General features: G+C 41.9%; 1 protein-coding gene across 4 annotated transcripts in view; it reads left to right on the forward strand.

Moving 5' to 3' along the window:
• The first annotated feature begins 225 nt into the window (after positions 1–225).
• The window catches only part of PPP4R4 (protein phosphatase 4 regulatory subunit 4), a 1,921,930-nt gene continuing 1,897,092 nt past the window's right edge, over positions 226–25,063 (forward strand). For all 4 annotated transcript variants that reach the window (XR_013600947.1, XM_078660096.1, XM_078660097.1 and 1 more), the window contains exons 1-2: positions 226–2,315; positions 3,051–3,124. Coding sequence is in view for 3 of the 4 variants with exons in the window: in XM_078660096.1 (XP_078516222.1) it covers positions 2,202–2,315; positions 3,051–3,124 (188 nt within the window). In the remaining variant the exon portion in view is untranslated. The remainder of the gene's footprint in view (positions 2,316–3,050; positions 3,125–25,063) is intronic.

Below are 25,063 nucleotides of genomic sequence, written 5' to 3' on the forward strand. Positions count from 1 at the left end.
CGGGTATATTGGCATATATGCTCAGGTTACAAGAATAATGCGTACAGGACTTCTCAGACACAGGGGGGCACGCTCTTGGCGACCATGGATGATCACGAGCCGCTTTTACCTCACTGGGCCGCCGTAGCAATCACATTGCCGATCAAAGGCGTTTTCAAAACGCTTTTCTTTGACGTAGATGTTTTGCTTCTCTAGGTTCCCGTAGCGGCGCGTTGCCCTGGAGACCGACTTGGCGATCTCAGCTGTTCACGGTGTTTTCGCCGTTTCTCGCCCTCCAAACAGCCATACTCCCTTGTTTTGTTTACCCAGTTCGCTGAATGTGACTCGTTTTTTATTATTTACTAGTTTTTGGGGAGCGGACTTCCGCGCGAGCCTGTAGGTGCTCGGAGAGACCGCTGCGGGATCTCCAGCGAGGGAGGCAGCGTCCATGCATTTGGTAGCGAGTAGGGGTCCTTTATAACATCCTACCTTGCGTTGTGGTTAAAGGTGTGATAGTCACGTGGTTTGTATCCCTCTCCTACGCAGAAGGGAATATCATTTGTGATATTACCTTAGGAGTATCTCTACCACCGCCTCTCCTGAACGTTATGTAGTGTCCCCGACTAAAGGGAACTTAGGGGGAACTAGTTGCAATAATACTCTTGCCCTTTGTTAGTGGGTAATATTATTAATGGCATTTCTTGAAGCCGTTGGCTACGAAGCCCTTTCTATGCACAGCAGCTCCAAACCAATCTGTTTACAGCAATAAGAAAACTGGTGTTGACAGAACTAACTAAATATCCTGAATGATATGGGGGAAGTTGAGGAGACTTTCTGAGCACCACTTTGAGGCCCTCCACCAAACAGCCCCCTGCTTTGGTGAAATAGGTTTGTGATACAGGTGGCATTAGGGGGCTAAACATTTACCAGAACCTTTTACCAATAACTGTGATGCCCACGAATGCCAAATTACGTCAACCCTTTTTACATAGTTTTGTCACATTGGTGGATGGCATGTGCCAGGTCCTTTTTGGCTGTCCCTACCTTACTTTCCATCGGATAGATTAGCTCCAGTTTTAACCCTAATTTCACGGCCAGGGTCATTTTCCAGTTGCTGGTTTTTTTTTGTACTTGTTTAATATTTGGTAACTTGTGTTTGTTCTCATTAGACCCGCGTTTAGCCTTCATTGGTTCTCATTTAGTGCATCGATTTGTATCCATTGACTGACGCCCCATTAAATTGATCATTCTAAGCAAAGGGCGTTTTCAAGATGAATATGTAACACTGACTAGGACATGCCAGAAGGAGAATAAAATCAAACTATTTTCGACGCCTGGATCGTTTGCTTGATTTCAGCCTGTGTGAGAGAGAGCAATGAGATCTGCAGACAGCCTCTCGCAGATATAATAAGGCTCGGGTTGCCTAGCAAACATTGTCGAGGATTTGGAACAAGCGCTGAGAGAGGGAGAGGCAGCGGGGCAGCTGAAGGAAGGTTGGAAGGCTCCTGTCTTGGCTTTTGGGGTGCTGAAGTCCTCAGCCGTCTTCTCCTTGACCATCACGTCTTCCCAAGGGCTAAATTGACGAGCGGTTGAGGTGTCGGACTGTTCTTCGGCATTTTGTCTATCCCGAGCCTCCGCATCGGGGATTGTATCTGACAGGGAGAGGCTCGCAGTTTTCACCTGTGCAAGTCCTGCTTCCACCAGCGACATTGGGTCGAATCCTCTACACAGGGAATTGCTGGTCTTCTCCGGGAGTCCCACCTGCTCACCGTGGGCATCTTCTAAAATAGAAGGGAGGGTCTGATCTCCAGTCAATTCAGGTTTACAGAGGGACCCAACGTGCCTGTTTTGTCCATTCTTGGGGATCGGGGATTCCCTGGCACCTGCCTTCAATGCAAAACGTTTAAGGGCAGGCGGCAGGGGCACAGAGTTCGCTGGTGTGCTCGTGTCTCACTACACCAGAACCAGGGTGGGTATTTGCAGTTCAACAGTACTTGTGCCACTCCACCAGGGGCACAAGGCGAGATTTCACATCTTCGATTTTGGGTTGCCTAATACCAGCGCCCAGGCAATACGTTCCGCTGGGAAGAGGGGCTCGCATCCAGTGACTGCCAGCCAGGCTTGACCTTGAGCGGATCTCCTGGTTGCCTAACTTCCACTAGTGCGATGTGACTGGACTTTTCATGGGTTTCTGAGGCACATTTTCAAGCTGAACCTCCCAAATGTATCCGACAGCCTTCTCCACGATGGATTGCTCTGGTAGTCAAGGCTTGTTCGGGTACGACGACCTGCAGGATCTTACATTCATCGAGAGACCTGTGCGCAGGAGTCTTAAGGTATTTATGGCTTAGGAGGCGTCTTTCTAGATTGCTTAAAGCCTCCATTTTAAGTTTAGAGTATCATAAAATGAAAGAGTGCTATTTTGTAAAGCTTTCATTCCCAGCTGAATCTGTTGCGTCGCCTCGATTACATATCTCTACTTATAGTTTCCCAATGTTCATTTTCCCGACCGTTGAAGGATAAAAGACTGAGCGTAGCCACTTGCATTCACATATTTGACCACACATTTCCCATATAGGTCTCTTTCATAGGTGAATTTGCCCTCTGAACCAGCAGGCCAGCATCGTTTAACAGTACCACATATGTCCTTTATTCTTTGCTCCAAATATCTTTCAGTGAAGCAGGTGCACTTTGCTTTGTGGTTTGTAGAACTTGAGCAATAACTCGAGGGTGTAGAATTGTAGCACAGAATCAGTGGGTTTGATATCAAGTATGGTTTTAGGATTTGAACCCACTGACATTTGAGGTTCTTGGTTCTCTAAACAGTACAGATCACTATGGGGATGCAACATATACTTGCCCCCTACACTCTCGCCGGTCTGCCCTGTGAAATACCCTTGACAGTAAAGCTGCCCACTTCACTTTTTGAGATTCACGTACATTGGTTTATGCGTCTTGTGAGTGAATGCATATTGACCTCGGCAGATGATTGTTGCGCCTAGTTGTATTTTGAGTTTTAGTACCATAGATGGAAAATGTATTTAATATAATTCGTGTTTCCTGATTCGCAGACTCCGGAAGAAATAGAAAAACTTACAGTTGATGAAGAACTTAATGACATCGAGCGTGCTGTCTACCTGCTCAGGTATTTCCTAACTCGAATCCGAGACTTTCAAGTGATGCTGTTTTGTTTCTGCCCAGCCTTTGACATGTGTAGGGAAGGGACGTGAATTTCTTGTTTGGCATGGTTATGAATAGTCGGAGAGAAACGATGTTGTCAATCGCACACTGCGCTGATTCTTCTGAGTGGGAGCGACGTCTCTAAGACAGAAGCTGGTACAGATAAATTGCTCAGGTTGTGGTCTGTAGAGCTTGCCCGTTGTTGAAGTTGTTGTGCAGAATTTATTCTGACATTTACCATCATTTGTCATTTGAAGAACAGTAAACAAGGCCCCACGCTTTGAGAATGTTGACAGGCCCTGTACACATACATTGCAACAGTGAGTTAAGTCCTTATAATACAGGGAGTCATAGAAATTGACATTTCAGAGCATCTCGCTGCTACTGCAATCTCCCTTAATGACTCATGCCATCTCTTTAGATAGCAGAATGCAACAGCTGCTTGATTCTATGAAAATACACATTTTATTCACGAGTTTCACTGAATTGTGATTGCCTATGAAGTTGTTATGATAAATTGTTTATATTAGGCTGCACATACTTTATATTGTATAAAGTTGATGGTTCAAAGAGAAATAGATCTCGTTCGTCTATAATAGATTACCAGTCTGTTTTCCTTAAAGACAACCAATTTATGCCAAATAATTAATAATGCCAATACTTAGTTTTTCTTTCGGTGGCGCTTAATATCGCATTTTTCAATTACCCAAGCCACTAACTAACTGATGATACTGTTACCGAATTTAATAGATATCTGTTTACCGAAATTTCAGAGACAAAAGGCTGTGTTCAAGTTCGTTACCAATAAATCACAGCACATGAAAGTGTCATACTAACTGAAGGATCTGGCCTGCATGCCAGCCGCAAGAAATATTAGTGCAACAGTATGAGCAACGGGTACACACTATGTGGCAAATAACGTTTTGCAGAATATAATTGTAGGCTTTTGCCTATTTGGTATAAAGAAACCGTTTTACCGGATAACTCAAAAGTATAGCATATAATCAATTCCTAGTTATTTTCTTGTTTATTAACCAATTGTTGTCATGGACAGCTTGTACTACTGAAACAAGCACAACCCAAGGGTGGCAATCATACCCTTGTTTTGGGGTAACATTAAAGGGCCGATTCCCAGCCACGAGAAATGATATCTCAACACTGAATACCAAATCTCACAATTCTTAGTGTTATGAGGGGCAGTCATGCAACAGGTAACACATAATGCTTTTCTGCATATAAAGGTGCCTTCTGATAAAGAGCGGGTGGAAAATGTACACAGAAAAGGGACTGGATTAGGTAATCTTGTGTCATCCCAGATCTGGTGCGTTATTCCTCATGCTGGGACATCAGCTCATAATGTTTGCTAACTGGGGAGTGATACTGCCCGCAAACTGTAAAAAGTTGGCCACCTACATGTCCCGTTTGTGCAGTGGCCCTGATGATCAGATCAAGGCTTTGGGTGCATAAACTCATGAACAGGCGATTATGTAGCCGGAGTACAAACTCCTATTACTGAAGGGGGGTATTTTGTACAAAACACTGTTTTTTGGGCTCTACTGAGACTTATGTCAGATCACCAGCGAGGACAAAGCAAATAGAACTAGCACCATTGCACGGTGTAATGAGGTGACTCTAAGGAGGGAAGCTGATATTCGTAAATTATTTTTTTTAGTCCGCGAATGCTTTGTGTGAATTGGAAATCCCTCTGCAGTATTTTATGAGACATATTAACAAAGTGGAGCTCTCTGAGTAATATATCGTTTACATGGCATCATGAAATATATATCTTTTAAGGTGCGAGTAGTCAGTACAATTTGGGGCTGGTAATGTAGCCTTTTCATCTAAAATCTCATAGGACTTGTTATTATTTGTAAAAAATATATCCAACTATTCGTGCCACAGTTAGAAGGCTTAGAACTGGGCTTAGCATAGAGCCTTCCTCTGTGTATTTGCAAACACAGGTTGGGAGATGATGGGGACATTACTTAAGCCTTTGACGCCAGGGAAAGCAATTATAGTTGGGGCGGTAATTTCATTCTATGCATAGAAAGAGTTCCCAAGTGATGTGTCTGCTACATAAAGAGCAAGTGGTTGGGATTGGAGATGGGTCCACTGTTCAGCCATAGGATTGGCCATGGCCCTTCCAAACAAACCTTTTGTAAATAGCCATAGTTTATTTACATTTGAGACAATCATCCTATATCACAAGTACGCTAATTGCAACTGACAGGTAGAGAGGATACTTTATAGGCGTGCATCCCATAGCTAAAAGCAACTATAAAACTTCAAAAACCTGAGTGAAAAAGGCCCCATTCCATGCACCAATAACAAATGGTTAACCCAGGTGTGCAAATGCCAAAAAATGCTCCCTTGATCACATAATATTTGAATCACACTCTGAAATTGCACTGTTTTGGAATTACTATGCAATTTTTCTTTTGTTGATTAAATCTGAGAGATCTGTTGAATTACAATCTACGAAGATTAATATTGCCATAGGACATGTAATAATTTGGTTAATATTCATGTACAAAGAGTTAAAACATTAGCAGTCTAAAGGGTCTTTACACGTAATCTAAATGCAAGGTATCCTCATGGGGCTCATGTCCTAACACAATGGGCTTTTAAGGTTACTAGACAATCCATTACCAATATTGTAAGTTTGCTGCATTAGAGTGGGGATCGTGTTTTCTATTTAAAAAAAAAAAAAAGACGGCTACAAACAGGAGGTTAAGGGTAATCTGAGTCCTGGGAAGACATCATGAGTGATACTTTAAAATAAATTAATTGTACATTGTAACATTCAATGAATTTCAGTTCCCAGGACATCATTAAAGGTTAAGCAGTCCCACTTTCCTTTTGATATCAGACAAAATAATTCTCTACTACCACTGTACTTTTTTTAAAATAGATAATTTAATATTGTGGTCCTGGTAGTGTTCAATGCTGTAACAATTTCACTTTCTGAACACGTAGTGCTTCGAACTGTTTTTGAGAAGGAAATTAACAATTGCAGATTGGCATAATGCTTGTAACGACATTTTGCTCTTCACGTTTGGTACCGTATTTGAGAATGTTGCCACTATTTCCTAGGGAGTGTATCTTTCAGAAAGAACCTTCACTGACGTTGTTTAGTCAGGCTCGAGTACTTCAAATTATTGCTTTTCTGATTAATTGGTGATGTCAGTGCCTGGGTGATGTGGCCCGTTCTGAGGTAGTGAATGCAGCGTTTGTATCTGGATGCAAAATATTTGTGTACTTTGTTCCATAAAGATGAATAGAACGTAAAAGTGTCTTTAAAAAACCGAGTGTTACTCAAGCTTGTTTGTTCATCTAATGATGGTGACATTTTCTTAGCTTTAGTCCTGAAAAGTCGATGCAGTGGCCATATTATATATTGCTCCCTGGGAGGGGTGAGAAGGGGGGGACAACGGGCATGTGCGCCTTCTTTGTGCACCCCCAGTGCTCACTGGTATTGCAGAAGGTGCCTCAGCCTCTTGTGCGTCCCCTTCTGTAATACTGAGAGCGCGTGCACACGTAGCACCAGCACTATCATGGTAGGGAGTGCCCTGATTTGCACGTGGGGCATGGCCCCTTGAAAATGAGGAACTCACTTTAACTCTGAGCCTATGCCGTATTAGGGATTGTGGAGCAGAGGCAAACATGTCCTTAGAAGGTACACTGAAAGTGCGCCACAAAAAAGTCAAACCTCTGGAAGGGAGAAAGGGGGTCCCATGGACGCCCTCCAGACACCCCCCTGACGGCGGCTGCAGTCACATACTGTTCCTGCCTGCAAGGAGATCTCTTTCCCCTCTGCAAAGTGCAGATGACTGTGAAACAGGGAGTGGCTTTGAAGCAGCCACTCCCTATTTCACTCAGCGTATCTTTGTAATAGGAAGCACTATCACTGTTTGCGCCTGTATTATGCATAGGGCCCAGGGAAATGGGCCATATGCGTAATACGGCCCCAGATGTTTTCCTTCTCTGACATAAAATTGTTAGTACCATTCCCGTCAAAAAGGAACCAGGGATTGGGTGGATGAGAGGGGCATTAATCTCCAGGCGCAGCTCTTTTTTTAGGACCCCGTTCTCATAATTTATTTATACATTTTACAGCAAAGCTCCCCTATTTATTAATGGTGAGTCAGCTCACAGCTATTACCACAAGATGTCACCATATATGCATCTCCCTTGTTTTCTCTTTCCCAGCAGGATTTTAAATAAAAAAATCTTTGGTTCTTGTCATATGAAGGACCACTACAGTTTGCTGACCGAGTCCCAAAAAAATCTAACTTGCCTGGTGGGTACACTCTTCTTATCACAAATTGGTGACAAAAAACTGGTATACCAAACTTCTCTGACCTCTTGAAGTGATACATGAAATGCAGGACCCAATGATTCAGTGGGATAGATTGAAATTCACTAAGAAAATAAAAATATTCTCTGATGACATTGGTTTTGTAAGCAATGCAGTATCCATTCCAAAGCCTACATGTCATTCCACATATTGGGCCTTGGTATTTTACATGACTCATTCTAACAGTGTTTAATTTGTGAATACAGGAATATATTTTTTTAAAGTGCTGGGATCTGAAGTTTCTCTTGGGGGACTGCTGCAAATAGCTAAATGCCGGCATTGGCCAATACCAAGGCTGTACACTTCCCTTCTCTTTATCTCATGCTTGTTGGTTATTTTTCATCTTGCTTTCCACCTTTACAATTCTTTTTTTCTTTTTCTCTTCCCCTTTTTTCTCACTTTTTTATTCCCTTTTTCTCTCTCTTGAAATTGGTTAAAGTCTGATGATGAAAAATTAGCTGTGGTCCCCAAGATTAGTGCCCAGCGTCTGCAAGAACCGTCCCAAAGTAAACACTGCATTCTCCTTTTAAGAGGATCTCCTTGCACAAATTTCATGATTGGGGATCTTGAATGGGAAAGAGAGGGGTGGTTCCCTTGTCGCGTTCAGCTTCCAAACAGGAGAGCAACCCACTGCCTTAAATTAAACATTCCTTGTCAGTTTGTGGAAATCCTAATTTTGTATTCACACCGTCCTTAAACGTTCCCATTCTTATGCTCTATATACTTTTTTTGCTTAAGTATTCTGATGCCCCACTGTAGTGGCAGGTGAGGGGAGGTAATATGTATTGTTTAACAACTGTCGGTCAATAACATTTTCAGAATGATTATTTTTTATATTAAATGGTTTGATTGATACCATATTTGAAATGGGTTAATACAACTGATTTTATCTTAACGACCAGTACCAGTCCTTAGTTTCTGTACTTTAGTGACCTTTCCAATGGATATGTTGCTCAATGTTATTAACTTTAAAAACAATACCTGAGTAGATTTGGTGCCACCACCAACCCATTTCACAAAGGCCACTCAGCAAATTCCAATGCGAAATATTAAATCCATATACTTCTCATTTAGTTTATGCGTTTTCTGAATTTTTGTTTTCTGTTTAAACTCTTTTATTGACAGTCCAGTTGTTAGCTGGTATGCTCTGATAATAACTCATGCCTTCCTGTTTGCTAGGAGCTTTGCAACTTTCAGTTCCTTAGTAACTGATATCTTCGAGTATGGTCCTTCAGGCCGCTTATCCTTAAATTGGAACTTTTTCTTGAGTTGTGGAGGAAGGTTTAGATTTTGGTTTGACAAGCAAAAAAGCTAAGCATTGTAGGTTTATGCTGCATTTTCATGCTTCAGAATCAGTCTTAGTAGTAGGGAGTCAAGGAACAGAGTGGGCGTAGTAACTGTAGAGGCTCTCGACAAGAAAATTGTGCCTTCGTCCGCCCCTTTGCATAGCTACTATCTGTGACTATAGCTGGAGGTGGAACCCTGGTTAATGTTCTTTGTCATAATTACAGGTTTACATTCACATGCCCTATAATCTTTGGCCATTCGCTGCATGTCATCGAGCCTCTGCTTTTCAACCGTAATTTTGGATTACTTAAAGAGCCTTTTGAGTGCTGTGATGGCTATTTATGCACTATCTTAGAGTGTTTGTGTTCACACAAGTTGCTTACCACGTTACCATTGGTAAAGGATTCAACTTTGTAGCTATCATTGTTATACCTCATCATTATCACAAGCTAGTTGACAAAGGTTTTCATTATCTACATTCCACGTAAATGTTTTGGCTTTTAAATCATTCAACGTTGTTTTTCTTTTATGTGTTGATTTCCCTCTGTTTACTCACGGGTGACACTTTTACTTACATTAGTAAAGAACATTGACCAAGCTTCCTCTTTGATTTTCTTTTATTCAGTAAAACGGCCAAGTGGTTATTTTCTTGCTTAATCATGACATGTCTGTTTAGCATTATTATCTGTTCATGTCTTGCCTGGGCTATTTGTTGCCAAATATAGGGTTCTCGAACCTTTTCTGTAATAAAACCTACTAATGTGCAATGAAAATCATCCTGAGTGAAACATATTATTAGTGTTGTAACTGATCATATCAGACACGGTTACATTTGTGGCCCCCTATGCAAGATTATCAGCAGTGATCATCTCTGTGCAGGTTTTCCAGTATTATAAAAAAGGCTTTGTCAAAGTGGAATGCCTCTACTTTATGGGTAAAACGTATCAGTCACAACTGCAATGCCCCTGACACCAAGGTAATAATATTAGTAATAAACGATCTCTTACGCCCCATGATTTTCAACTCAAGTAACTTTAAATATATTTTGGAAATGTATCCTTTTTCTCCAATTATCAGTTTTTGAGTTCTGAAAATACACACATTTTCATTTGAAATACACCTTTTTCAGTTTTGGTATACATATATGAATTCAACGGTGCACAGACATAATATCGACTCCAAAATATCGTTTGGACAGAATATCGAGTTTTAAATATCGTTTGGACAAAATATCGACAGGACAGAATATCGACAGTCAAAATATCGTTTTTAAGGTAAGTGAAGTAATATCGACTGTAAATAATATAGAAAGTGAAAATATCCAAGTATATAATCTAGATAGTAAAAAATATCGTTTTTTAAATAATATTTAATTATTTATAGTGTTTTTATGTTATAATATGTGTGAAAAGTGTCATTTTATGTTATAATTATTTTTAATTAATGATTTTTTTTATTATTGTGTAATTTTATTCTGTAGCGGTTGTGGGTTTATAGGGGAATAGGGTGGGAAGTAATTTAATTATAATTAATTAAATATGTAAATTTATTAATTGGAAGTAATAATTAATTAATTGGTAATTAAATAATATTTGTTAATTATTTAAAATTTAATTGGTAATTAATTTAATTGATTAATTGCTAATTATGTAAATTAAAATAATTTATTTCCTGTAGCGGGTTGTGGGTTTATAGGGGAATAGGGTGGGAAGTAATTTAATTATAATTAATTAAATATGTAAATGTATTAATTGGTAGTAATATTTAATTAATTGGTAATTAAATAATATTTGTTAATTATTTAAAATGTAATTGGTAATTAATTTAATTTAATTGATTAATTGCTAATTATGTTAAATTAAAGGGGTATTTTTAGGGTTCAGGGTCAGTTTTTGGTTTTTGGGTAAAGGGGTATTTTTAGGGTTCAGGGTCAGTTTTTAGTTTTTGGGTAAAGGGGTATTTTTTGGGTTCAGGGTCAGTTTTTAGTTTTTGGGTAAAGGGGTATTTTTAGGGTTCAGGGTCAGTTTTTAGTTTTTGGGTAAAAGGGTATTTTTAGGGTTCAGGGTCAGTTTTTAGTTTTTGGGTAAAGGGGTATTTTTAGGGTTCAGGGTCAGTTTTTAGTTTTTGGGTAAAGGGGTATTTTTAGGGTTCAGGGTCAGTTTTTAGTTTTTGGGTTAAGGGGTATTTTTAGGGTTCAGGGTCAGTTTTGGGTTTTTGGGTAAAGGTATTTTTAGGGTTCACGGTCAGTTTTTGGTTTTTGGGTAAAGGGGTATTTTTAGGGTTCAGGGTCAGTTTGGGGGTTTTGGGTAAAGGGTTTTTTTTAGGGTTCAGGGTCAGTTTTGGGTTTTTGGGGTAGAGGGGCACAGTGTAAAAATAAAGTAAAATTAAATTTACATTAATTTAATTTAATGAAATGAAATTAAATTAAATTATATTAAATTAATTTTAAATAATTTAAATTATAAAAATTATTATATACTTACCAATACTTACGTTGTAATGGTAGTGCGTTGTAAAAGTTGCGTTGTAACGTCATATATCCACTGTTGCACTCCTTGGAGTGGGAATAGTAATTTTAACCCCTACGCTATCCAACGCTTTCCCTACTGTTGCACCCACTGGAGTGGGAATAGTAATTTTTACTCTATTGTATTTGTACGTTAATAATATTGGCTATTATTTAATTAAATTTTGTTACTATATATATATATGTTTTAAGAAATATGATTAAAAAAATATTATTTTTTTACTTTCATTAATTATTTAATTATTAAAAGTTATTTTAAGTATTGTTAAGTATATTTTAGTAATTAATTTTTTATATTAATGTAATTAAACATTGTTTTTATTAAAGTCGATATTTCTTACAACTATATTTTTGTAAACGATATTTTTAACTCGATATTTTTGTACTTACCTGTTTGTAGATAGAAACTCGATATTTTGTCTCTCGATATTTTGTCAACGATATTTTTGTTGGTCGATATTCTGTCCCTCGATATTATTTCAGTGATCCGAATTCAACCAAACAAAAGCTTATAATTTATTATGCTCCACTGCCCACAGGAGAGCTACTTACAGATAGCTTGAGAGCTACTATTAGCTCAAAAGCTACTTATTAGAGAAGCCTGGTCTACAATATAATACATGCAATGGGCTTTGGATCAGCATCCTGCTTATGACTGGATAGCTTTAATATCTACCTCAGTTCGATGCTCATGATTAGTTGGTTTACCTCCTTAATCTAAATTTTGCCCCACTTCTAGAATGTAGCTTCTTTACCACTGTTTTGATTGGATGAGTTGTGTCTCTTCACTGCTGACATTAGGGGACTGTTTTTTCCATTTGTCCTTCAGCAGTCCTTGGAAGCTTACAACATTTTTCACTGTCTCCGCATCCACTCTCCGCCACCTACCTGTAAGCCCCCTTTATTTCCCACTCTTGAGATGTACCCTTTGCCTGCGTCTCCCTGACCAAATAAATTGTTTTTATTTTTCTAAACAATTGATTGCGTGAGGTCATGGTATTTTCACACTGTTAATTGCTACCAGGCCACTGCTTCCCTGCTCGTCCGTTATCCCTTCCCGGTGGTCCTAATGACTGCTGGGGCTTAACTAAACAAGAAGGCTCTTTCAGCCGTGATGATGAGTGCCAGTGTTTGGGGAAGGCATAATATTTGTAGTGAAGTGTGTCTTAAAGCTACCTAAAGGGTACAGTTAAGTTTTAATCAGTGGTCCCCTTGGCAGGGTTAAAAACAGGTGGGTGTAGATTGTCAAATGGGCGTAATGAACCGTGACAATCTAACAGTGTGTGATCAAAAGGTCAGGATGTTTCACACCTGCGTGGTCCAGGAGGGATCTGTGGCATTTCTTCACAACCAACTAAGTAAAATATCCCTATCCTACATGAAATAGAAATAATTTGTCACACGTATGCCTCCAGGGGAAGCATTAAGTTCAAGTTTATTTATTTATGATCTTGGAACTCCAAAGAGATCCACATAAACTAAAAATCCAACAACATATATCAAAATTTGTGCAGCATAATTTCTACAATCATAAGTAGAATCCGACAATAAAAAATCTCCAGATATAAAACATTAGAATATTTTATACCATAGGAAAAAAATAAGATATCCTTTAAGCCCTTAATACTATATAACATCAGATAAAACCAAAGTTAATAATTGCATCCTTGATGTAATGTGCGTTAATACACATTTAAGAAACCCTTACAAAAGTAAAAAATCCTATGACAAAACATTTCATTTGGTGGCTCATATATAGAATCAGTTAGTGCAGAGGCTGAAAGAATAGATAATTGTAAACAAATTGGTCTCAACCATTTACGCCGACACAATAATATAGCGGGGCAAATAAATAGCACATGATTAACATCCTGGATGGAATTATTACACAGATTACAAATCGGGGAAGAACTATACCATTTAGACAGTACATTATTTAAAGGAAGCATTCCCTGCCTCAATAATAGCCAAGGGCGGCGCACTCCATGGGGCAGGTTCCAGGAAATATAAGCCTGTACTTTATTTATCACACAGGAGTCTATGGCCCAGTGGGTACCCCTCTTTAGAATATGTGCTTCCCTATCCCTAGTGAAACTTAATTCCCAAGTGGCCTGTTTCAAAGTGGCCCTTAATTGATATGGTGATAGGGTGAAAAGCAGAGACTCATCCAGTTGTAGCATGTCAACCGCAATTCTAAATTTTTTAAGAATTAATGACTGCTCCTTTAAACTTTCTAATATTTCTTTCTGAATTAAAAATCTTAATGTGCCATGATCACCATTTGCCAGGCTTACAACCCATCGCACTATCCCCGCAAGACCCTGTACCCAACTACTTCTTAAACCAAATTCTAACCTTCGAGCAGCCGCGAGGCAAGCAGAGTTGACTGAGGCTACGTTCCTTTAAATTTTGCCTTCTGTTGTATAAAAAAAACCCACTTCTCTACATCAAGCAATTCAATACCATACAACAGTAAAGCAGGGATTTTTGCACGAAAAACCTCTAATAAAAGTGCGAAGTGTCTTTTTCCAGTTGATCTATAGAGTGAGCCCAAGCTTTTTCCCTGTATAGTAGCTTTACGGATGTTATTTTCTATATGAGCTTTGTCACTTAGGTTGCCACACACTGTTTTTCCCAAGAAAACATAACATTTTACAAGTTCCAATTTTTGGTCACCCACAGACCATATGAAATACGATCTACTTTATCGAATGCTGTGGAGAAGTCTATAAAGGCTGTATACACCCTTCCTCCTCTAACTTTAACATATTTTTCGTTTATTACCTGTAGTGCAGTTAGGTTATCAATTGTTCCATGCTTTGTCCTAAACCCGGTTTGTTCCAACGGTAACATTTCTCCTACACCAAAGCAGCATGTGTGACTTTACTATAAAAAGGTTATTTATAATGATCTCCAGGAGGGCTTAAGGTCCTTTGTACCTACATATAGACTCCCTACTTGGATCTCAATTTCCAACCTGTGAGGAGAGAAAATAGTTTGGACAGAAGAGTTACATGTATGGAAGTATACATGGTAAATACCATCTTAAGACATATAGATAGGTACTTCTAATCATGTTTCATATGCTGGAATTGTTTGACAAAGTGGAGAAGTGTGGCTCACTGGTTAGAGGAGGCAGACCTGAAAGCAGAGGTCAGCCTGGGACCAGGGTTCAATTCCCGGCTCGGCGGGGTCTTGAGTCCTAAAATGTCCATGGACTATTCTCGCTCCGGTGCCTACTCGATTCACGGGTTCACACTCTGCGACTCTGGGCAATAGCTTGCTTAATCTCCACAAAGGCCCCTCGCGGTGGGATGCCTGGCTTTCACCTTGCGGATACCCTGCCGGGGTTATCTCACAGGGGAATACCAGGACGGGTTCCCTAAGCAAGCGCTTAGAAACCGCTCGGTGATTTGCGCTATATAAATTCCTGTACATTTACATTTACATTTACAAAACATGCTAGGAGTGCAATCGTAGCTCCTTTGTGACACATTAAAACAGGTGTGTGACATATGGTGGTAGCAGGTAACATTGCTTCAAGACAGACAAACACATAACGTCAGGCAACCGTGCACCCACATAGTATTGTTTCCCACATCAGGGTAGGCATTTATCTTACTCTGCTGGTGTATTAATTGGTGCGCCTAAGATCAAGGCAGAGAACCGCATATTAACTGTCACTTGTACTGTAAAATACAAATAAAGTCAAATTGGTTAAAACAGGGAGATCGCACCAGGAAAGCCTGGGGTGTGCCTTCATGGTTTGGATAGTCAAATGGCCCTATGTGGAGATTAGTGTGCGACTTACCCCTCTCTGTCTGTCTGGAGGCAATGCGCTGAGCATAGGGTAGCTATTTATTTATGTTGGTTCTCGACCAGATATGGATCGTTCACCTGAATGCTTCCCAAGTGGCGGATCACAAGGTTAGAGCCGGATTGGTGCGGCCACCCTGGCCTAGTCAAAACGATTGCAAGGAATGTACCGATTTAAGGTAGACATTGTGCCGTGAAGCCCGCCAGCTCTTTTGTATGAGTAAAGGGCAGCCCAGTTCTGCATATGTCACTAAGCATTTTCTGTTTGGACTGTGTTGGTTGGTTCTCTCTGCCCCCCACTGAGCTCTGCCAGTTGGTTTTGTGGACTAGCACCTGAAATGAAAGGTCCCTGCGATGAGGGACAGCGGGGCATCTCTCGAAAGTGATAAGTGATGTAAATAGAGTAAAGTTCTGATATTAGCCCAAGTCTGAGAATAGGGCCATCGTGTGCAAGAAAACGTTCCTTGTGCCGAGGTGCTCGCCTGGCTCGAAATCATGAGTAACGGGCGGCCCGATTCTAAAAACATCACTGAAGACCTCGAGTGTGGGCTGCACATATTGATCCCCTGTGTTCTTCACTTGGCTCTGTTGGGTGGCGTCGCAGATGGGCACCCAGAGTGGAAGATCACCAGGATAAAGAACAGAGCCTGGTGGCTATCTTGGCCGAGCCAGAGATACTGTCAGGAATATGTCAAAGTGAATGTGTCACTCAATCAAACAATCAACATTTGTAAAGCGCACTACTCACCTGTGAGGGTCACAAGGCGATGGGGGGTGGGGGTGTGTGGGTGCTGCTACTGCTCGAATAGCCAGGCCTTGAGATGTCTCCTGAAGGTCATTAAAACCATTAGGTCCTGGGTCTGCCGCAGGTGGACAGGGAGGGTGTCCCATGTCTTGGCGGCGAGGTGGGAGAATGATCTGCCGCCAGCGGTCGTTCTGTAGATGGTGGAACGGTGGTGTGTGATATGTATTAAGTAGTGTTATGGTGCTTGCCTGTTTCTGGGAGTCTAGCTATCATGTCCAGGAAAAGGTGGAATAGTTTATGTTCCATTGATAATGGTTTCTGGTATCATCCGTTACATTCATGCCACAGAATGTCATCATTTATTCCATGTATGTGGGTTGTCAGAAGAAAAATCCAGAGTTGTTCTCTGTTAAATAATGATGGTTGCTCCCGCAATCATTAGCCTCCAAGGCAGTCCACCTGATGTTATATGGTGTATTATTGACAGTAAGGAAGCGTATAGACATCCTGGTAGTGTCATGTTTGCACTGTACATTGCTGCGATGCTCCTTAATCCTGGCCTTCTTTGGTCTTGTTGTCATCCCTACATAATTTTACGCACTGGGGCAGGTGATTAAGTATATGCAGTTCCTAGTTGTGCTGCTTGCATGTCCTTTTTGTGTCCAAATGCGTGATTGCTCTCGGTGGACCTCCTTAGTAGCTTTTGTAAATGGGCATACAGCGCACATCCTGTTACTGGTGGTAGAGCCCAAAGAGTGAGTTGCTGTGTCCTAGGAATCGCTTGGCGTCGGGTGTGGACAAGAAGATCTTTGAGGGTGAGGGTCTGTGTATGTTGGTATGAAAATCTTGGATTGGAGATGTCAAGGGAACCTGTACTTAGGATCGACAAATGTTTTTTGAGAATGTTTTATAATCTCATTAGAGGTTGACGTGAAAGTGGTCACGCAGGTGATCATGCCATCTGGTGTCATTTCTTGTATCTCTAATAGAGCCTCCCGATGGTTATGCCTTGCTCTCTTGCATGATTGGGTGACTGTCCTAGGGGGGTACATGCGTGAGACCAAGTTGGTGCAGAGTTCTTTCGCCTGGGTATCATATTCCTTCAGGGTGTCACAATTCCGTGGCATGCAAAGAAATTGTCCAAATGGGAGGTTGTTGGGTAGTGCCCAGACTTCCATAACGAAGAAGACTGTTGCGGTGAGCTGATTTCTTAAAATGAGGCATTGACATTCTCCCCGCAATGCGGGAGATCAAGAGGTCCAGGAAGGGTACTGCTTTGTCCTGCACAGTGCTCGTGAATTTTAAATATGGGCTAAGTGTGTTGACTCAGGAGCAGAAGTTGTGACTTGTTTCAATGTCCCTGTGCCAAAAGACCAGGATGTCAGGATGCTCCATATCAAGATATTGATTGAGTATGGGTTGTTGACCCCCGAAGATGTGTTTTCTCATGAACTCCACCATGTAGAGGCAGGCTAGACTCGCAAATGTGCTCTCCATGGATGTTGCCTGTAATTGATGGTGGAGTTGATCTTTGTATTTACACAAATTCTCTTTGAGGGCTATGGAAGCGGTTGTATGACGTTACCTTTTTTAACCTGCATGCCATTACAACGCAATTTTTTACCCCGACTTGCTGTATGGGTTGCGCTGGATGTTGGAATAGTATAATTTACTATTGCAACTCCAGTCTGTGCAACAGTAGGGAAGGTGTTGGAGTTAAATCCAACACCTTATACCCCCTACAGCAAGCCATTTTCGTTGTAATGGCATGCAGGGTAAAAGCATGCATTGTAACGCATGCAGTGTAACAGTTGTTTCCCATGGAAGCACAGTCAACGATGAAGCTGATTGGTGTTGCCTAGTCCCATTGGGTCTCCGCCTGGAGGTTGGTCTCCATCACCTTGATGGTGGCATCCTGTGATATGGTGGTATAGAGTGCTTTAACAATGAGGGTTACCAGTAAATTCATCTCCTGCTTTGATGGGAGGTCCTTTAGTAGATTCAGTACATCAGTGGCATCCTTCTGGTATGACGGTGTCTTCGCAACCAAGGGTTGTAAGAAATAATTACAAAATCCACTCAATGGTTCTAGGGGATAGTCAATATCTGATATTATCGGTCTTCCCGGCAGTGATGAGATCCTCTTGTGTATATTTGGCAATAAATAAAGATAAGTGGTCCTGGGTGAGAGACTAATCAGGAAATCTGCTTCATTGTTAGTTATCCATCCTTCTGCTACTGCTTCCATTGTGCTGACCAGATGTTTATTTCTGTTTGACAACTTTTGGTTGGATAACAGTTGATTGGACGATAGTACTAATAGTTGGATTGTTGGCTTAGGCATTCATTGTCTTAATCAGTGGTGGCTAGGAGGACAGTTGCTCCCCCTTTGTTCACAGGTTTGATGGTAATCATTGGGTCTTCTGTCAGAATTCTTATGACTTTCCTCGCTTTGTTGGATAATTTGTTGAACGTGGTGGACATCTTTGAGTACTGCCTCTTCAAAGGTAGCTACCCCACGCAGTATCATGGCTGTTGTGAGGGTAAATCTAGATGGGTTACATAAACCCGAATCTTCTTGGTCCAAGGCTGGTTTCTCTTGGAAGAAATTTCTGAGGCAAACCTTCCGGAAGAATTGTGCAGTTCACTGTTCAGACAAAATCTGTCTTTGTGAGGGGTGCGGACAACGCCCAGTCCTTTTCTGTAAGACTCCTTCTTCATCTTCAGTCAGTATCTGAGGTGATAGATTGACTGCTAGTTATTTGACGCTGTTTAGCTCCTTGTCTGTATCTGAGGTTCGGGTTGTTGCCATTGTACCCATTTGTTGCATCCTCTTCTTTTTGCCGCTGCCTCATCCTCTGTAGAAAAAAGGTGGCTGAGGAAAGGGTTGCTGGAACATTGGTAGTTGGGGTTGTGGGGGTGCCTCTGATTCAAGGGGTGCCACTTTGGTGGATGTCCTGGGTATGGGCCCATTGGTTGATTGCCAGGAAAGGGGCCCATCGGATAGTTATATAGAGATTTTAGTTGATGTCCTCAACAGTTCTCATGGCTACCTCAACTGTCATTGCTGGATGCACTACTGAAAGAACTATTCTTCCTGTGGGAAGTGGTGGAGACCTCATCAGATGAGGTATCTCCATTGGGTGCTTGGAAGTCTTCCTTTGTATAAGTACACATCCTCTCCTTGTCAAACCATGTGTCTTTCTATAAGTTTGTGATCTTTTGTTGTGTCAAGTATGTTATGTTATAAAGATTTATTGAGTGCAGAAATTACCCAAAGGTGTCAAGGTGCGAGCTGTGTGGGAGAAAAATGTATGCCCTGCTGAGAGGTTACCTGGGGGAAAACAAGGTTTTTAATGCTTTCCTGAAGACGAGCAGATATAAAATTGATCTTATGTAAGGGGGAAGGGAATTCAATTCCTTAGTTCTCGAGTTAGCAAAGCATCTGCCTCCCCAGTTCATCCGTTTGAACCTCTGGACTACCATGTGCCCAAGGACCATAGGTTTATAACTGGAGTGTACCAACTAAAGCATCGTTTAAGGAACTCTGGGCCCTCTCCATTCAGAGCCTTATGGGCAAGACAGAGGGCTTTAAATTTGATCCGTTGCCTAACGGGCACCCAATGGAGATATTTGATGGAGGAGTAGACTAATTTGTATTTCGGGTTTCTGGTTAATGCTCTGGCAGCTACATTTTGTAACACCTGTGGTTTAAGGTGTTTCTCCGGCATGATGAGATATAAGGCATTGCTATAGTCCATTTTGGCCAGCACCAGTGCAGAAATCACTGTCTTTTGGGAGCTGACTAGGATGAATGGAAAGATCTTTTTGAGCATTTACAGGACAAGGAAGGCAGAAGCAGTAACTGCTTTAACCTGCGGTCCAAAAGTAATATTGTTATCTATAACCACACCCAGGTTCCTAACCTTTTTTACTAGGGTGGGGAGGGCACCTGTTACCCGAGGCCCCAGTGATAAGGCCCAAAGGTTCGAGTTGTTACCAAACAGAATTACCTCAGTTTTTACAGAATTCAGTTTTATGCAATTCTGGCTCATACAATGACTAATTGGCGTACGAGGTCAGGTCAAACCCAAAGAATCTAATTGGGGCAAACAAGGGTTTTACATATACATTAAACAGAGTGGGGCTGCGGTCATACCCCAGCAAAACCCCACAGGTCAAGCAGAAAGGTTTATGCACAAAGTGGTCAAGAGCCACCAGTTGTTTTCTTTCTGATTGAAAGGATCCACGTAGGTTAAGAGCTGACCACTTGATACCGACAGTCCAGAGACACTTGACCAAGATCATGTGGTTGACCGTGTCAAAGGCTGCAGATTAAATTGAGGAGTACCAGTGTTGCAGAGAACTTTGCTACAGTAAGATTGGGCAGCCAGGGCCAAGTTGCCGATCCCGTTAAAATCCAGCGGGGGTTCGCCAGGGTTGCATCCTGGCTCCATCTTTGTTTACACTATACAAAAACCAAGTGGTTGAATTCTTATCTGTTACTCAAGCAGACACTCCCTCTTTAGTGAAACATAAAATTCCCACTCTACTGTTTGCAGAAGATACCCTTCTTGTTTCCAAAACACCTATGGGCCTGTAAAAATTATTAAACCGACAGGAAGCTTTACATACAATTTAGGCATGGTAGTCTGACAGTTAATACATTTACAAACGCTTGGCTATGTGATGGGACCTAACCCAAAACACCCCCTCGATGCCCTGCCGTGATCAATCAATAGGCCATGTTCTTTTTGGTTGCACTGCATACACAAAACCAATAGGCAAATTGCTCATCCCCGTTTGCAGACACCTTGGAACTTGCGATTTCAGGGTAGCTTTGCGCATACTAAAGTCTGATACAAGACCATTGCTTGTGTGCGCAGTCGCAAAGTTCCTGGGCCATTCCTGGTGGATGAAAAGTAAGGCTCTGACACAAGCCTCGATCTGTCCTTGAGATGCTCGGTACATGTTGGTGAAGGAATTTTATTTTGATATTTTCACTTTTATGCTCTATTGACTGCATCTCATTTTAAATGTTAATAACTTTCTCTTCCCTTTTATATAATAATTTTAAAATGATATTTAAATAGCTGCATCTGTTAGACACTATGAATTGAATAGCAGGCAGCAAAATGCTACTTTTAGAAATTGTGATTCAAGGAAATAAAGTCGTAGCGATTAATTGCTGTGTTTAATTGCGTGAAGTTAAAATTTTTATATATGTATTTAAATCATTGCTGTGTAATGTTTATGGATTGTACCTTATGGTCTCATGACTGAATGCAACCACTATCAACTATAGATTGTATCTCTTCAGTTTTAATCAGGGCCATTTCGGTGCTATGACCACTTGTTGGATTTGGCCCTTTTTGGCTAATGTTCCTTAAACTTTTTGCCTTCCTCCTAGAACTTTTTCGGACATTATGTTGCCGACTTAGATGCTTTGGGCACTTTGCCACTGCTGATCAGTGTCAAAGTGCAAGTGTTCCCTGTATAAAGTGGTATGGTAATTGGTTGTCTATCTATAATTAGTATGTTTGCCTTACTAGTAAAGTCCCTAGTAAAGTGCACTATGTGTGCCAGGGCTGGTAATGCAGATGCTACTGGTGGGTCTGCAGCACTAATTGTGCCACCCACACAAGTATCCCTAAGAAGAGATCTCAGGCCTGCCACTGCGTGCAGTTTAACTGCCTTGTTGTCCTGGCAAGTGCACCCACTTGCCAGGCCTTACCGTCCCTTTTTATGCACACCAGACACCCCTATAGTAGGCCCAAGGTACCCCACTGGGCAAGGTGCAGTGTATGTGAAAGGTAGGACATGTACTGAGGTGTGTACCTTGTCCTGGCAGTGAAATACTGGCTAAGTCATTTTTCACTGTTGCAAGGCCATCTTGCCCATAGGACTGAATAGTGAATGCTGTGTCCCATGTTTCCAGCATATCTTCCCATAGGCATTAGATGGAGAGATGGAGTTTAGTGTGCCTGAACTCAGAATTTAATAACACACCTTGTTTTGAAGATGGTTTTTGAATTGTGTGTTTAGAAACCACACTTTTAGAAGTGGCTGGTTTCTTGTCTTAAACCATCCTGTGTGCCTCTGGCTGGTTGTATATTGCCTGCCTGGGTTTGGATGTGACAGGTTCTGGGAAGTGTCCTGACCCCAGGGAGGAGTAGGTGAGACAGCAACAGGCTGGCCTGTGTTTGATGTGGGGGGAGGAGTAGCTCCATGGATGTGAAGAGGGCTGTGTTGCTGCCACCAAAGGGTGGCTCCACCTCCGCTGAGTATCTGGGCCCCAGACCCTGACTATCAAAGGAGGAGGGTGTGCCCTGGCAGGGAGACACTCAGGTTTGGATTAGACCGGGGTCAGAGCCCCCTGAACACAAAGACTTCAAAGGCATTTAGGGGTATAAATGTAAGAGCTGAAACCCCCGAACTCAAGACTGAAAACCATACTGAAAAAGGATGGAAAATACTTTGTGTTCAAGAGGAACCTCTGTCAAAGAAGAATAGCTGAAGAGACTGAAGAGAAGGACTGCCCTTGCTGTGTGTTCTGGTGCTGTCCTGCAGTTTGCTGATTTGACTAAGGAGAGGACAAGGGACTTTGCTGTGTGCTGTGTCCTTCTGCTTGAGAGGACTTTGCTTTGTTCTGAAGTAACTTGTCTCCAAGGGCCCGAGGAGAGCTGGTCCCCTGTTGTGGAAACTCAGGAACATAAATGTTTCCAAGTGTGTCTCAGCGACGCTGTGTGCATGTGCTTTTTGCACGCCTGAGACTGTCGTGTGGTCCGTGGTGCTGTTTACGAGGTGCCCAGTGACCGCATTGCCCCCGCAGCGTGAAACATCGTCCGCGCTGCTTCATTGTTGTTTGTGGCCCGAGCCGTCATCGTAACTGAGGCTGCGAGTGAAGATCGCCACCGCCGGCCGAGCCTCTAAGGGCTGGAGGATTTCTTGAAGCTAAGGAAGTTACAAGGTGAAAGGGATCGTGATCGTCGAAAGGAATCTGCCCAATAAAGGAGAAGGCAGCGCCCTAACTCGTCCGGCTACAGTGTCACCTAGCAACAGTGCTCCAACATGGTTGCCCAGCAGAACGTTTGACGAGCAGAGAGAGAGAGAGCGAGGCAGCGCACCCCCCAGATAAGCCTTGGACTCCGGTCGTGAGCCGCAAGCGTGTGTGGCCTGGGGAGGCATGCAGGAGGAGTACAGGAGTGCTCCACTCTCTTTCCCGCTGCACCACGTTAGACGCGCTGAGTCCCTGAGCGGCCCGTACCTGCCCAGCAGTACCGGGCCCCCCCTTTAAGCTTACGACCGTTGTCTCCGCTGTTGTGGCCTAGTGGTGCCCGAGTTAACCGCATGCGTGCGCCATGATTTCCCCCCGTACGCTGAGATTTGCGGATTCCCACTTTACATGACGAGCTGGGCTCGTCATGAGCGTGCGAGGAGGCTACCTCATGACGAGCCCAGCTCGTCATGAGCGTCGAAGGGGTTAATCGTGCAGATTGGCTTACCGCATTATTAATGCATTACAAACTGCCTGATTCTTGCATTACGAACCACATTATTCTTGCATTGCAAACTGCCTGATTCTTGCATTACGAACCACATCATTCTTGCATTACGAACTGCCTGATTCTTGCATTACGAACCGCATTATTCTTGCATTACGAACTGCCTGATTCTTGCATTACGAGCTGCATTATTCGTGCATTACGAACTGCCTGATTCTTGCATTAAGGACTGTCTTATTACTACACTAGCTTACCCGTCGCGCATTGCTGCGATCTCAGAAGAAAGGAAATTTAAGGAAACTTGTTATGATAACATTCAATTTACATTGTGTCATTTTTATTGAAACGCATTTATTTTAATATGGAAAATATTTTAAAGTGTTGTTTTAATTCTGTTTATTTATTCAAGTGCTTGTGGATACATGGTATTTTTTATTTTTCCGTCTGTTGCGTATACAAATAAATCAGAAGGTTTTCCGACACGTGAGCTGGCCAAATACAGATGTCCATGTGAGAAGCACGGGTTCTCCAAATCTAGTCCACACACTTGCAGCGATTGTCCTTGTGCTTTGTTGATGGTCATTGCAAAAGCAAGTCGCACCGGAAACTGTAAACGTTCAGTATTGGAAAGATTATGAGGGCCCTGGGTGGCCGATATTTAACAAATGTTTCTTTCTTTTTTTTTTTTTTTGCCAGAAACCTTCGCGGGAGTGTACTCAACAACTTTTAACAATTTGTTTATTTTTAGCCAGAAACCTTCGCGGGAGTGTACTCAACAACTTCCCAAAGTTTCATGCATGGTGTAGTAATGCATAAAGGACAAACGGACATACTTTGGTTTTTATATATATAGATTATGAACTGCATAGCATGGCATTAGAACTGCATTATTAGAGATCGTGAAATGCTCATTAATACCGCGAGAACCTACAAGTGATTTGCTGGCCTAATAACCAGCCAAGTGAAATATTCCGAATACGCATATGTTGGATTTCTATTGTTTGGTTTCATCGTATGTCTTTTTTATAAAGATACCGCTATTTTTTTATAAAACCAGTGTGGTGTCCATTTGTGGTGTTATCACTGTGTTACTGGGAGTGTGCTTTACACATTGCCTTAGAGATAAGCCTGGCTGCTCGTGCCAAGCTACCAGGGGGTGAGCTGGGGTTATTTCAGAGTGTGTCCCTCCTTACCCTGACTAGAAGCAAGGGTCCCTATTTGGACTAAGGTACCCACCTCAGCCAACTAGAGACCCCCAGTTCTAACCCTGCTTCTAAACCCAAATTGGGTGGAAACTATCTGACTGATGGTCAGATAGAAATTGAGCTAATTGCTGATTCATAGCCTTTTCTATTATTTGGGCTGGTAGCGTTAAATGGGAAATAGGCCTGTAATTGTTCGGGTCACAAGGATTCTGATTTGTCTTTTTTAAAAGGGGAAAATGGAAGCCTCCTTCCAACCTGAGGGGAAAAGTCCAGATTTCAAATTATCATTGAAAGTCCTGGTCAGACAAGCAGCCACCGCTTCAACTGTAATGTTTATGACTGTCAGCAGACTGCGGTCTGTGGGGGAGCCTGATTTGGGTTGCTCTTATTAGGGAGGTGACTTGCTGAATAGTGAGTGGAGCAAAGTCAGCGAAATTGGGACTGTCTTCCGTGGGTGAGATT

This window comes from Lissotriton helveticus, chromosome 9 (genome assembly GCF_964261635.1).
Source record: "Lissotriton helveticus chromosome 9, aLisHel1.1, whole genome shotgun sequence".
In the NCBI taxonomy this organism is placed as follows: Eukaryota; Metazoa; Chordata; class Amphibia; order Caudata; family Salamandridae; genus Lissotriton; species Lissotriton helveticus.